The sequence below is a fragment of the Emys orbicularis genome, chromosome 3 (genome assembly GCF_028017835.1).
Source record: "Emys orbicularis isolate rEmyOrb1 chromosome 3, rEmyOrb1.hap1, whole genome shotgun sequence".
Lineage (NCBI taxonomy): Eukaryota > Metazoa > Chordata > Testudines > Emydidae > Emys > Emys orbicularis.
Window position 1 is genome coordinate 115,491,104 of NC_088685.1, and position 14,459 is coordinate 115,505,562.

Here is a 14,459-nt window from a genome sequence, read left to right on the forward strand (position 1 = left end):
TCTTCTTGTTCTTGGGTGCTCTGTAGTGTGTCAAGTGTGTGTGGCTTTGGGACTGTGATTTCACTTTGAAACTCCTTTTGTTTTTCCATCTGGGAAACTGAAGAGTATAAAATCATGCAACTCTAATGCTGTTTTTTCTGTCTCTCTATCTTAGTTGACTAGTTGGTGCAGCACCCAAATTCATCAACTCAAACCCTAGAATACTATGGCTATGCCTATACTACAGCCGATGTCAGCAAAACATATGTCACTCAGGGGTGTGAATATTCCATCTCCCCAGAGTGACAAGTTACACCAACATAAGCATTTATGTGCACAGTGCTATGTCAGCGGGAGACATAGCTTATACCGCTCAAGAAGGTGTGTGGGTTTTTGTTTTTTTTAAATACCAACAGAAGAACTCTCTCCCATAGGCATAGAGCATCTTCACCAGATGTGCTGCAGCAGCATTGCTGTACAGAAGCACCCCGACTTCCGGAAGCGTTCCGTTCTGGAATGCCTTGCGTAAGTTGGGAATGTATTTCCGACAATTACACCCAAAAAAAAAAGCTTATGGAACCTTCTTGGTAAGTTTTGGATTTCCGTAAGTCAGGTTTGCATAACCGGGGGAGCGTCTGTATCAGTACAGCTACGCCGCCGCAGTGCTATATGTATAGACCTACCCTAAGTCTCTCCATCCTCGTGCCAGGGGGAAATCCCAAAAACTGGGCCTTCAGTCTAGCAACAGAGTCATTTTGAAGGAAGAATATCTGGCACGTTTTTGAATCTTGCTATATTCATGATCACTTTAAGTTAGCCTGGTCAGGAGTATCTCTAGATGATGATGATCTAGTAATACCTGGAAGTTAACATTGCTGAGGCAGGGTTTCTATTCTAAACCCTGTTTTCAGTTACTCAGGGTTTCTATTCTCAGAAACATCAGGGTTTCTGTTCTAAACCCTGTTTTCAGTTACTCATAACTGTTTAATAAACGTGGCCATTTAGGCAGGGCTGGTGCTTCCACTAGGCGACCCTAGGCGGTTGCCTAGGGTGGCAGGATTTGGGGGGCGGCATTTTGCCGCCCTCGGCGGAAATTCGGAGGCGGGGGGTCCTTCCGCTCCGGGTCTTCGGTGGAAATTTGGGGGCGGGTCCTTCGCTCGCTCTGGGACCCGCCGCCGAAGTGCCCCGAAGATGTGGAGTGGAAGGACCGCCGCTGCCGAATGCTCAGAGGAGGAGCACTGCCGCCTAGGGCGACAAAAACCCTGGCGCCGCTCCTGCATTTAGGATGAAATTTTCTAGCCCTGGTCTCTACATTAGACATTTATTTTCTGTTTTGGGGAGGAAGTGTTAAACACTTAAGCTTGTATTTTAGTATGAGTAACGTTTCAGAAAATTATAGTTTCTGCATTATAAGCAATTAGTGCAACCTTTCAATGAACAGTTGTGTCTGAAATGGCTGAGAATATAGAAAGTTAAATTTTAACTGAGAGCTTCCCTTAATTGAAGAGAAGTGCCTTTGATTGTTCTGTTCAAAACTGATTGAGATTTAGCTGATTTAAGAGGCTTTGAAAGTTGCACTTTGTGCACAAAATGTAAATTATCACTTAAACAGTGATGTGTTTGAACCATCCAATGTTGGGAAGGGAAGTAGTCTGTGCTGTGCATGTGTGTGCTGCTGATGTGACTGTGTACTGAATGCACACATCTACTAAGATGCAGAGTAAAGTGTGTGTTGAATGAACCAGGCTTTAGTGCATAATAAAGAGTAAGAGTATAACAGCCCTAATTCATTCACTGGTCACTTGCTTGGACAGTTCAGTTGCAGGAGCACTTGGATGCATACCTGGAGCGGTGTAGGGTATTCTAATATTATATAGCTAATAGATTCAGATTTATGGATTTTTTTTTTTTTCTTAAGACAACTTCTTCCTTAGGAAATGCTGTTAAAAACTATATTAAGAGAAAAGTTAAGACTGCATGGTAAAACCCTTAAGTCAGGAAATGTCAAAGTTGAATGCACAAGCTTAAAACTATAGCTTTTATATATAGTCATTATACACATTGTGAGACATTTTCTATCACCTTGCAAGGTCAATCTTGTAGAGTGCACACTGATTGAAGGGCCACAAGGTGCTACAGTCCCTCTTATCATTTTTTTTTCTCTCCCCCCCCCTTTGAACTCAACCTATTAATGACAGTAACCATCACTTAATGGAAGGCTCAGCACAACTACTATGTGCTCTTTGGCCTTTCGGTATTCTGGGACATTTTTGAAAAACATTGTGTGGAATAAGTGTGAAGGGGGTTCCACTCACTACATGTGCCTCCTTGTGGCTGGGTCTGGGAATTAGCTTTTGCCCCATCTAGCACCCCCTTCCTTTGGTTGCTCAAGCTGTGGCCCCTCTGGCTGTGACCAAGGGTACTCCCTCTTTGTGACTCAGTCCTCTGGCCAGGTCAATATACAGTCTCCCCCCACTTCTGGGGTAATTAAGTCCTCTTGGACACGCTGTCCATATGCTGTCTCAGGTAGTCTTCTGTTCCAATTCCAGGTCCTGTGCCACTTTCCCAGTGGCTAGAAGGGGATCCCAGGTCCACCTATTAGTCTGGTTCAAGCCCAGGGACCCTATGTCTAGCAACCTAGGTCTGCTTAGTCTCAGTCCCAGTTGTTGTTTCCCTCGACTCTTACTCCACCTCTATCTCCTTGCCTATCTCTGGGTTTACCTTCAAAGATTCAACTGCTCCCCAGGGCTACTTCACTCCTCTAGGCCTCTTGTAAGAGCAGAACCCCAAGACTTACTCTACCCCTGTGTCTCCTCCTTGTCCCTGGCCAATTCCCCCTTCTTTTAGGAAATGACTGGAGATCTCTTCCCTGCAACCCCTTCGTGCTCTTGCTTCCCGACTTTATACTCCTCTCCCAGTTGGGCTGATCTGCCATTAGGCCTTATCAATCCCTGGTTCTGCTCCAGCTACAGCATATAAAGTTAATTGGCTCCTTGTGGCCCACATTAACCCTTCTGTGGGGTGAACACCCTATCCGAGCCAGCATAGAGCATTCTTTCAGATTATTGTAACCTTGGTTTCCCAGTGCTATCATAAATGTGCTTCAAATAAGTCAAAAAGTTATAACTTTATAGTTTAAAGTTATAAAGACTCAAGTTATATTAGACTTTTAAGGATATTTTGTTGATTAAAGGGACACTGTTAACCTGAAATCTAGTCCATTTCATAAAATGGATTAAAAGTTGTCAGGTGTCACTTCTGAACTACCTACCATTTTTGTGTAGTTTTTACATCCACCTTGGGTTTTATTTTTAATTTCTTCCTCTCCTCTTCTACTGCCTGACCCACGCAAACAGGAAAAAAGAATTGACTATGGCAGGGAAGCAATGAAACTGGTTATACATAGAGTGATGTAAGATGCACAAAGCAAGCAGACTAGAGAAATATATTCTTCTCTAATCTTTCATTTATAATTGCCTTAGACATAACAGTAGAAGGGAAATATATATAGCCCAAGGTCCAGTGTGCTTCAACAGCAGCCCTGGGAACTACAAGTTGTGGGCTACAAACTTTGGCATCTTGGGAGAACTTCCTGGTTCCTGCCAGGATGTACCTCTGCCCTCCACAGCAGGAGGTCTCAGCACTGGCTGAGCTGGGAGCACATCGCAGGCAAGGGGAGAGGAGGCTGCTGGACTGTAATCCTGTTCTATGTTCTTTACAGGTAGGACCAAAAAGGTCTTAAAGAGCACCCCGAGAGGAGTTTAAATGACACACAGGGGAACATGGGCTTGTTTGTTTTGGGGTTTAGTTATTGTGGGAGTTAGAACATATTTGTAAGGTGGGTTGTGTTGTACAATGTACTCTCTGCTCTCCCAGGAGGAGGTCTCAGCACTGACTGAGCTGGGAGCACGTTGCTGCTGGACTGTAATCCTGTTCTATGTTCTTTACAGAATAAAGCCTTGTTCCTGGTGGTTGGTCTGAGGTGAACACCCACTGACACACACCACAGAGCACATAAAAGAGCCTCAGGCCCAGTTTCCCAAAGTTGTGTAAAATGTCAAATAGCAGGCTTCCCCTATCTTGAACAACCTCATACTGGGCCAGTGAACAGGAAAGGGGGTTACATATATATTTAGATGGAAGTGTGATTTGTTGTTAAGTTGATCTTGTCCCCGTCAAATGAGTCTCAGATAAGCAGTCAGTTCACAGGTTTGCAGCACTTGCACGAGTTCTATGGAGAGCTGGCTAGTCACATAGTACTGGCTCCCTTCTGTCTTGCCATCTACTAAAATGCATGAAGACAACTAAAAACACACAAGCTCATATTCTACTTAAGCATTGGCTTGCCACAGAGATGTTATGCAGTCACAAATGGGAGGGGGTAGTAGTGTCAAGAAGACAATAGTAGTTCATTTGATTTAATATTTGCTAAACTATTATGGTTTCCTCAGCACTATACAAGGCACAGATGAAATCCTGTTCTGTGCCTAAGGCAGATACAGTCTAAGGGCTTGTCTACATAGTGCATTAGTATACACTAAGTGGGGTGTACATTCTAGTGCTCACTAGCATGTTGCACACCAACTGATCCATGTGGACCCTGCTGGCACACCCTGTAGCGGCAGTCAAAAAAGCAAACAGAATGTTGGGAATCAGTAGGAAAGGGATAGATAAGACAGAAAATATCATTGCCTCTATTATAAATCCATGGTATGCCCACATCTTGAATACTGCATGCCGATCTGGTTGCCCATCTCAAAAAAAGTTTATATTGGAAAAGGTATAGAAAAGAGCAACAAAAATCATTACGGGTGTGGAACAGCTTCCATATGAGGAGCGATTTAAAAAAAATTGGGACTTTTCAGCTTGGAAGAGAGACGACTAAGGGGGAATATGATAGAGGTGTATAAAATCATGACTGGTGTGGAGAAAGTAAATAAGGAATTGTTAATACTCCTTCTCATAACACAAGAACTAGGGGTCACCAAATGAAATTAATGGGCAGCAGGTTTAAAACAAAAGGAAGTATTTCTTCACACAACGCACAGTCAGCCTGTGGAACTCCTTGCCAGAGGACGTTGTGAAGGCCAAGACTGTAACAGAGTTAAAAAAAGAACTAGGTAAGTTCATGGAGGACAGCCAGGATGGGATGGTGTCCCTAGCCTCTGTTTGCCAGATGCTGGGAATGGGCGACAGAGGATGGATCACTTAATGATTAACTGTTCTGTTTATTCCCTCTGGTGCACCTGGCATTTGCCACTGTCTGAAGACAGGATATTGGGCTACATGGACCATTGGTCTGATCCAGTAGGGCCATTCTTCTGAAAGGTCTGTGGTGCATGTTATAATGTAGTCCCATTTCAAACTGTACTACATCACTGCGCACTTTGGACCTTTTAGTGCTCACCAACTGGGTCCACATGGTCCAATGAGTGTGCAACATGCTAGTGTGCACTAGAACTTACATCCCAGCTGGTACACCCTGCTGCACCATGAAGACAAGTGCTCAGAGGGAGGGTGACTTCCAGTGCTTTTTAATGTGATCTGCTGACTGTTTGGTAGACTAGGCAATTTACAGAGGAATCACTATTTTACAATGATATTTTCCAAAGTTGTAACTCCAGAAAATGGTATTTCTGGCACTGACAACAGCTCCAGAAATTTTAATTAATGAGTGTAGTGTTGCCAACTCTTACAATTTTATTGTAAGCCTTGCACTATTTGATGTGATTTTGATTTTTCTTAAAGCCCCAACTTATGAAGCCTTGTGTTTGGGGTGAGAACCTCCGCTTTCATTTAAAAAAAAAAAAAAAAAAAAATTCCCAAGCCCTTATGATTGCAGAGAAAAGCCTGCAAATGTGATCCAAGTGTAGCCTAAATGCTCAACCTACAAAGAAATTTTAAAAAAACCATACTCCTGATATTGGTGAGCTTGACTTGTGATTTTGAATATGTGGGTTGGCAGTACTGTGGGGGAGAAACGCTAGTCTGAGGATTGTGTTAAATAAATTACTGATTACAGCTCCTCTTCTTTGGGAAGGTCCTCATGAGCCTGCTCACCTCTGGTATTTTGGATAGAAAACGGGTTTACTTTGCCAGAAATGGATATTGATACTCGACATTGCCATACCCTCCTATTTCTGTAACTCAGATTTCCCCTTCAGAAGATTCATTTTGATATAATTTAGTTTTTAGAAAAATTGAAGCACTTACCTGTTGTGATCGTCATTTGAATTAACAGTGTCTTTGTGCAGTCCTCTTGTGAAGCCCTACTCCATGTCTGGTAACGTGAAATAACTCAGTGGTCCCATGATAATGCTACAATTTAATTAAATGTGCAGTGTTTCTGGACAATTGTGCTATTAGCGTTATTGATTCTTGGTCACACAAAGCTATAAAAAAAGAGGTTGTTATCTCTTTTTAAGGGGAGTTATGTGTGCCAATGTAGATTGGTAATGTGTGACTGTCAGAATATAACTACATTACAATATAACTAACTTTAGCTTTAAATGTATTAGTTTATGTACAGGAACTTTTTAAATTAAAAGATTAAGATGTAGCAAAAGTTCTTGTATGGTTGTGAGGTTGGCAAATTTGTTTCCCTCAAGGAAGGCAGTTTGCCTGAAGAGATGAGTAAACCTGATTCTTTCTGTGTATATTTTAGCTACTGGGCTGGCATACAAAAACTGCCTGAAATGCAATGGCTAATTTCCCCCGAGTATTTAACCTCACCTAGAAACAAATGCAATTAAAGTATATAACACCTGAGAGAACCTCTCTACCTTATTGGTAAAGGAGCTATCCTCCATTTAAAAACCAAACAAATCAACCACCCGTGTTGCATTTGTAATTCTTTCGTTCCTGTTGTAATTTATATGTGATCTGCTAGCAGATTTCAGCAGAGCTTTCATTCAAATAAATAGGAGAATTTGGAACACATTGGAGACTCCCTTTCCAAAGAAAACTTGCAGCACTTGGCATATCATTCAACCTTCTACATTAATTTTAAAACTTTATTAACTACTTTTTTTTCTGAGAACAAGTAGATGTACTATTGATGAGTATAAGTATCATGGATGTTTTATGGCTATTGATGCCCCAAAATCCAATGGTTATTTTGATGACTATTCATAAGTCATAGCTGTAAACACAACAGTTGAAACTATGCTATAATATGCAATTAAACCTAAAATAACTGGGTAGCACCAGTTACTGCCAGTGATACTATATACCACATTAATCAGTTAGGATTAGAAGTTAAGTATAGAAATAGAGGGGCAGAACCCCAGCTCCATTGACTTCAGAGGACAATTGACACCAGCTGAGGCGCTGCTCCAGGTTGTCCTAAAGTGTAGTTAGAATGATCAGGTGCCTTGCATATTTATAGTACAGTCCTAACAGCATGGAGGGAAATGGCAAAACTCCACTCACTCAATCTGAGGAGGGTATGGCTCAGTATTACTGTTTGTTGTGTGCTTCTCAATACATGTACTTTATGCATGCATTTTATTTATTTATTTATTTATATTTATATTTATATATATATAAAAAAATAATAAATCAGAGCAAAACAATTCAGGGTGTATGAGTACAGCTGAGGAGTATTGTTCATATGACTGTTTATATTAGCAAAAGGTCCTCACACTGAAAACTTAAATAGGAATATAGGCCTGGAAGAGACTTCCTGGGTCGTTGAATCTGCCCCCTGGTATTATAGACAACCCTGTCCATATAATCGTGTTCAATAATTTAATTTATCAAGCCCCATTTTAAAACTAGTCAGGTTGCTTGCCTCCAGTACTCCTATTTGGAGGCTGTTCCAGAACCTCAGTCTTCTGATGGTTAGAAATCACCTGATTTCCCGTTTACATTTCTCCAGGGCCAGTTTATGCCCATTTGTTCTTGTGACAGCATTGTCTTTCAGTTTAAACAGCTCTTCTCCCTCCGTGGTGTTTACCCCCCTGGTGTATTTATCCAGAGCAACCATAGCCCCTCTCAGCCTTTGTTCTGCTAGCCTAACAAGCGAGTCACTTTTAGACTCCTCTCCTACAATAGGCTATCCATTTTCCTGGTGAGTCTAGTAGTTCTCTGCACTTGTCTTAGTTTGAATTAATCTTCCTTGAAGAATATTTACTTTGATTTTATTGATGTTTATACTATATAGCATATATATATATTTATAATTATATTGAGTTTACTTTGCTGATCTTTGTTGCTGCTGTTAATACCCTGAAGGTCTTGTTTCCTGGAAGCTTTAGGATCTATCATGCCAGGCAGCTGTTGCTTACCATGGATGTTTGTATTCTGGAGCTGAACAGTTTAGATAATCGTGTAAACATAGCTTATAATATTTCAGACTCCAAACTTCTGTTAGAAAAAATGCATATCAGTATAAATGCCAAAACAGACTTAATTTTGAAAGAGGTCCACACTCATAAAGTGTTCTAATCAGGGAAGTAAGTAACATCCTGATTTCTAAATCTGGAAGTTCAGTTTTTTATGTTGTCTCTGCAATTACAAATTATGGCACAGAAGCTGCAAAAGCTGGTCTCAGATATCAATCCAACTTGCTCACATGCATAAAGTTAGTCGTGTATAAGCACTTGCAGACTTTACTAACTGGTCTGTGGGCACATACAGAAGAAGATGGTGCAGACTTTACTCAATTCACTGGGAGGTCTTGGAATAAATATCAAGTACACATTGCTGTACACATTTTTATTTCTTTTTTACTAAAATTCACATTTTAAAAACGTTTTGCCGGTTCTGTATTATTTATAAAATGTTCTAACATTTCATTCTCCTGTCTTAATTTAGAAAATTAAGAGGAACTTAAAGATTAGTTTTATTTCCCTCTTGCTAAATGACAATTGCAATTTTCTCTCCTCTGATCAATTTCCCCCCCCCCCCCCCCCAAACTTTGGGTCCCAATTCAGAAAAGTATCCTTATTCACAAATTCATGCTAAGCATGTGCTTATGTTCTATCAAACTCAATGACACTTAAGCACCTGCTTAAGTGCTTTCATGAATCAACATGTCATTTTGTAATTTTTAAATACTAAAACATTCCTCCCTATCCTTAGTTCAGGCAAGTTCCCAGTTGGGCCCACCCTAGGAAAACTCTCCCAACAGGCTCTACTCCCATTTTGCTGACTTGAGGCTTTTGTAGCCTGCAATATCCCCTTTTCACTTCAGATATTTTGGCTGAAGGAGGAACACAAGCAACTTTCCTTCTCTCAGTATTGGGTTGGTGAGGTAAGCCCGTTCTCCTGAAGATGATTTCTTGAATTGAGAAATATGATTACTTTTCCAGCACGCTAAAAACAAAAGATAGGGTAGAGAGCCAGCTGTTCTACCTTCCCCACCACATGAAATTAGGAGTGAGGGGAGATTGTAAACCATTGCCTCAACCCCTGGGAGATAACAAAAGAGAGAGATCCCAGCATCTATTGTGAGGGTGTTCTCGGTCTGGAGAGGAAGTTCTGGTTTATGGCTTCATCTGCAAGATCTGGGGGCTTGGGTTGCACTTTGCTTTTGTTTTAATGATGGTCCCAACTTTCTCTACCCCTTTTCCTTAAACCTCTATGTACTGGTGATTCATATTTTAAGTTCTTTGAGGCAGGGGTTGTCTCTTCCTTGATAGATATAGATATCTCGCCATGCAAAGTTAAGGTGCTAAATAAATACTTAATAATAGCCATTAATGAAAATAAGGGGAAAGATTTGTATAAGCCACAGCATATAAAAACAAGGCATTCCACCCAGCTCTGTGAAGCATGATTTTAGCTCTTTCACTTTTTCCAAGTGAATGCTGCTGCAACAAGCTGGAGCATTGCAAGCTGGCAGCTGTCATCTCTCAGGTCATGGCCTTTATTTTAAAGATGAAGGTGATTGCAGGACTACCTTGTAGAACTCCATGGGTTGCATTTTGCTTCCATTTTGACCACCCCTGCCTTCCCATGATTTCCCAGATGGGAAATTAGTGCATGGGAATAGGAATCCAAAGAACCAGATTTAACTGCAGAAAGTACTTGAACTGAAAAATTCAAGGAGAGCGCCCAAGTAGAATAATAGTTGGCACAGTTGTTCTTCATAGTAGGGAGATTTTCTCTGGCTGAAATGTGTGCATCTTAATACAATACTGTAGTTACCTTCCAGCTTAAAGGGGCCTGATGTACTCTTAGAAGGAGCTGAGGCACTCTTACCATTGATAAGGGCCTTCATACAACTTCTAATCTTCCAGCAGCTTTAATCTTGCATAGAGAACAACTTTTTAAGGCATTTGATTGAGATCTGAATGTATGTCTGCAAACATCTAATGAGATCTACACATTTCCCCCACCAGGTTTGGAGGAGAACAGCCAGTGTACATCAATATTATTAGGGATCCTGTCAACCGATTTTTATCCAACTATTTTTTCCGTCGATTTGGAGACTGGAGAGGGGAGCAGAATCATATGATCCGCACCCCAAGTATGAGGCAAGAAGAAAGATATCTAGTAAGTTCTTTTAAATTAAAGGCTGTTAACAAAATACTTATTTGTTCACCATCCAGATACATAATTACAAAAATTTAAACAGGATGCTTGGAAAGTTAGAGAATGAGTTATCTTTAGTCTACCTTCAGTCATTCCTGGTGTCGGGCTTCATGTTAAGTTGTATGGTCTTGATTTTAATCAGACTGTATAGTGCATACGCTGCCTGGGTCAGGAATATAATTATATATTTGTCATGTTAGAGAGACAAGGTGGGTGAGTTAATTATCTTTTATTGGACCAACTTCTGTTGGTGAGAGAAGTTTTTGAGTTTAAACAGAGCTCTTCTGCATACATCAATGGAAGATATCGAATTTGTCAAGATAACTGTGAGCCAACTGCCACTGAAGTTAATCTGAGGCTTTCCACTTAATTAACATTGGATTAGGCCCTCTATTTGTCATGCTGGATATTTAAATAGCTTTTGAGACTGAGACCAAGAATGCCAATCATGCAGTTGCACTAGAACAGGGGTGTTTTTTCTCTCTCTCTCTCTCTCTCTCTCTCTCTCTCTCTCTCTCTCTCTCTCTCTCTCTCTCTCTCAAAAAGAAAAAAAAAATATATGGCCTCAGAGTGTGGCCACCAACTCTCACTGGTGACCACACTGACACTTTTTCCTAAAATACTTAATTAACTTTAGGAAAAACAATTAAAAGTGCACAGATACACATCCAAATCATTGTAATTTATATTTGTAGGGGTTTTTGGCAGACTCAATAATAAAAATATGGGAAGCAGCGGGGATGATGGGGATGGGTGATGAGTCCAACTGTCACGTGGCCAAAGCCAGGGCCTGGTGTCTGTTGCCATGTGGCAAGGGCCAGGGCTCAGTGCCTGCGGCCAGAGCCCGGAGCTGGGGACAGGAACTGCGTGGCCAGAGCCAGGGATCAGAGCCTGCTGCCACGCAGCCGGAGCTGTGGGTCAGTGCCTGGGGACCAGTGCCTGCCACCGCGCGGCCAGAGCCCGGAGCTGGGTGTCAGAGCCCAGGGCTGCATGGCTTGAGCCAGGAGCCAGCACCTGCTGCTGCGTGACTGGAGCCAGCACTCGCTGCTGTGTGGCCAGAGGTTGGCACCCAGGGCCAGCTCCTGCCACCGCGTGGCCAGAACTTGGGAACAGAGCTGTGGGTTGGTGCCTGCTGCTATGCAGCTGGGGCAGGGTATCAGCGCCAGGGGTGGGGCTGCACTGCTGGAGCTGCGGGTCGGTGCCTGCCACTGGGCTGCCAGAGCTTGGGACTGGAGCCAGGGGACAGTGCCTGCTGCCACACAGCTGGAACCAGAGGCCGGAGACCAAAGCCCCACAGCTGGAGGCCAGGGCCATGTGGCCAGAGCCGGGGGTTCAGTACCCACTGCCCCATGGTTGGAGCTCGGGGCTGCACTGCCAGGCTCCTGAAGTCCCGCTACTGGAGCCTGCAGCCGAAACTCTCTTCCCCGAAGATGGGTCAAGAATTCACCTTGCTCCTGCAGCGTTGTGCCCCACCTCTCTCCAGAGGCGGTGCAGGGCACTGCACATCCAGGAGCAACAAGGAGGGAATAGGAGGGTCTGATGCTTTGCCCCCCCTAAAATTTCATGTTCTTCCTGTAGACTCAACCAGCTGCAAGTGGTGTCTTTCAGAGACGACTGATCTGATTCCAATTCTTGTTTTTCTTTGCTCAGCTTTCTTTGGTGACATAAATGCTACTAGTGGTTGATCTTCTGTTTTGTGGAATATCTGTGCTAATTTTGTGTTTTTTTTGTTTTTTTTTTTTTACCTTGATACTGTGTGTGCTCAGCAACTTGAGAATAGTACAGACTGCCTGAGGTGACCTGTTGCACACCCATCTCCAATGTGTAGTATACACATAATTTCCCAGCAAAGACAAATATGGGGTTACATCCTGACCCCATCGCAGTCAGTGGTGAAACCTCCCATTGGCTGCAATGGTGCCAGCTTTCACCCATGATATACCTAATGACACCCAATTTGTTAGGTAAAATATAAAGCAGTATATTAAAGAAAGGGTTATGAAAGCTAGAAATGACGTTTTGTAATTAAATGTTCATTTGAAAATACTCTGCTTACAAGTTTCAGAAATAAGCTTTAGCCTACTCCAGCACCATGTAAGGTTGCTGCTTATTGCCACATGGATCAGTTCCAGTTTCTCAATATTTAATTTTTTCCAGAGCTGTGATTGTCCTCACCAGCTGAAGTACCACATTGCTTACTTCAAAGTTTAGAGACACCCAAGGAAAAGGATCCCTAGGGCACATTTGTGATAGGACAGCTTGCTGCTTTATTATGTGACCTTATAGAAAATGATACAAAATCAAAATAGATGAGGGTCTAGAGAACTACAAGAGAGAAAAATGGTATAGAATCATAGAACTGTTGCAGGGGGTTGGACAAGAAATCATCAAGTCTAGCCCCTGCACTATGGCAGGACCAAATAAACCTAGACCATCCCTGACTGGTGTTTATCTAACCTGTTCAGAAAAACCTCCAATGATAAGGGTTCCACTTGGAAGCATGTTCCAGAGCTTAACTACCCTAATAGTTAAGTTTTCCCAAATATCCAATGTAAATCTCCCTAGCTGCAGATTAAGCTGATTTACTTCTTTTGTCCTACCTTCAGTGGACATGGAGAACAAGTGATCACAGTTCTCTTTATAGCAACCCTCAACATATTTGACGACTGTTATCAGGTTCCCCCTCAGTCTTCTTTTCTCAAGACTAAACATGCCCAGGTTTTTTAACCTTTCCTCATAGTTCAGGTTTTCTAAAGTGTTTTATCATTTTTTTGCTCTCCTCTGGACTCTCTCCAATTTGTCCACATCTTTCCTAAAGTGTGGTACCCACCGTTGGACACAGTACTCCAGCTGAGGCCTACCCAGTGCTGTGTAGAGCAGGACAACTACCTCCCGTTTCTTACATCTGGCACTCCTGTTAATACACCCTAGAATGGATGTTGTGAAGGCAAATATTATAACTGGGTTCAAAAAAGATTTAGATAAGTTCATGGAGGATAGCTCCATCAGTGGCTATTAGTCAAGATGGTCAGGGGCACACCCCCATGTTCTGGGTGTCCCTAAACTTCCAGCTGCCAGAAGCTGGGACTTGATGACCGAGGATGGATTACTCGATAAATTACCTTGTTCTTTTCATCCCCCCTGAAGCATCTGGCACTGGCCACTGTCGGAAGACAGGACAATTGGTCTGACCCAATATGGCCATTCTTATGTTTGTATGAATGATATTAGTCTTTTTCACAACTGCATCATGTTGACTCGTTCAGTTTGTGATCCACTATAACCCACACATCCTTTTCAGCAGTTCTACCACCTAGCCAGTTATTTCCTGTTTTGTAGTTGTGGATTTGATTTTTTCCTTCCTAAGTGAAGTATTTTGCACTTGACTTTGTTGAACTCAGACCAATTCTTCAATTTGTCAAGGTTGTTTTGAATTCTAATCCTGTCCTCCAAAGTGCCTGCAACCCCTCCCAGCTTGGTGTCATCTGCAGATTTTATAAGCATCCTCTCCACTCCATTATCCAAGTCAATAATGAAAATGTTGAATAGTGCTGGACCCAGGACTGACCCATGTGGGACCTCACTATATAGCCACTTCTAAAACCACTGATAACTACTCTTACAGTCTTTCAAACAGTTGTGCACCCAATTTATAGTAATTTCATCTAGACTACATTTCCCTCGTTTGCTTATGAAAATGTAATGCGGGACTATGTCAAACGCCTTACTAAAATCAAGTTATAGCTGCACGTCTACTGCTTCCCTCCTATCTATGAGGCCAGTATCTTAAAGAAAAAAAGTAAGTTTTTTGGAGGGGCAAGGAAGTAGATGAGGTACAAGATGTGTTCTGTACCCTTTTTCATACCACAACTCTGAATTACTTCTGTACAGCACAATTCACAAACATTTGTTTCAATAACCATCCTAGATGAGGTCAGTTT

General features: G+C 42.1%; 1 protein-coding gene across 1 annotated transcript in view; it reads left to right on the forward strand.

Annotated features, from left to right (window-relative positions):
- UST (uronyl 2-sulfotransferase) overlaps positions 1-14,459 on the forward strand; it is a 288,989-nt gene that overhangs the window by 167,137 nt on the left and 107,393 nt on the right. The window contains exon 5 of the mRNA XM_065401894.1: positions 10,326-10,479. Within this exon, the coding sequence (XP_065257966.1) occupies positions 10,326-10,479 (154 nt within the window). The remainder of the gene's footprint in view (positions 1-10,325; positions 10,480-14,459) is intronic.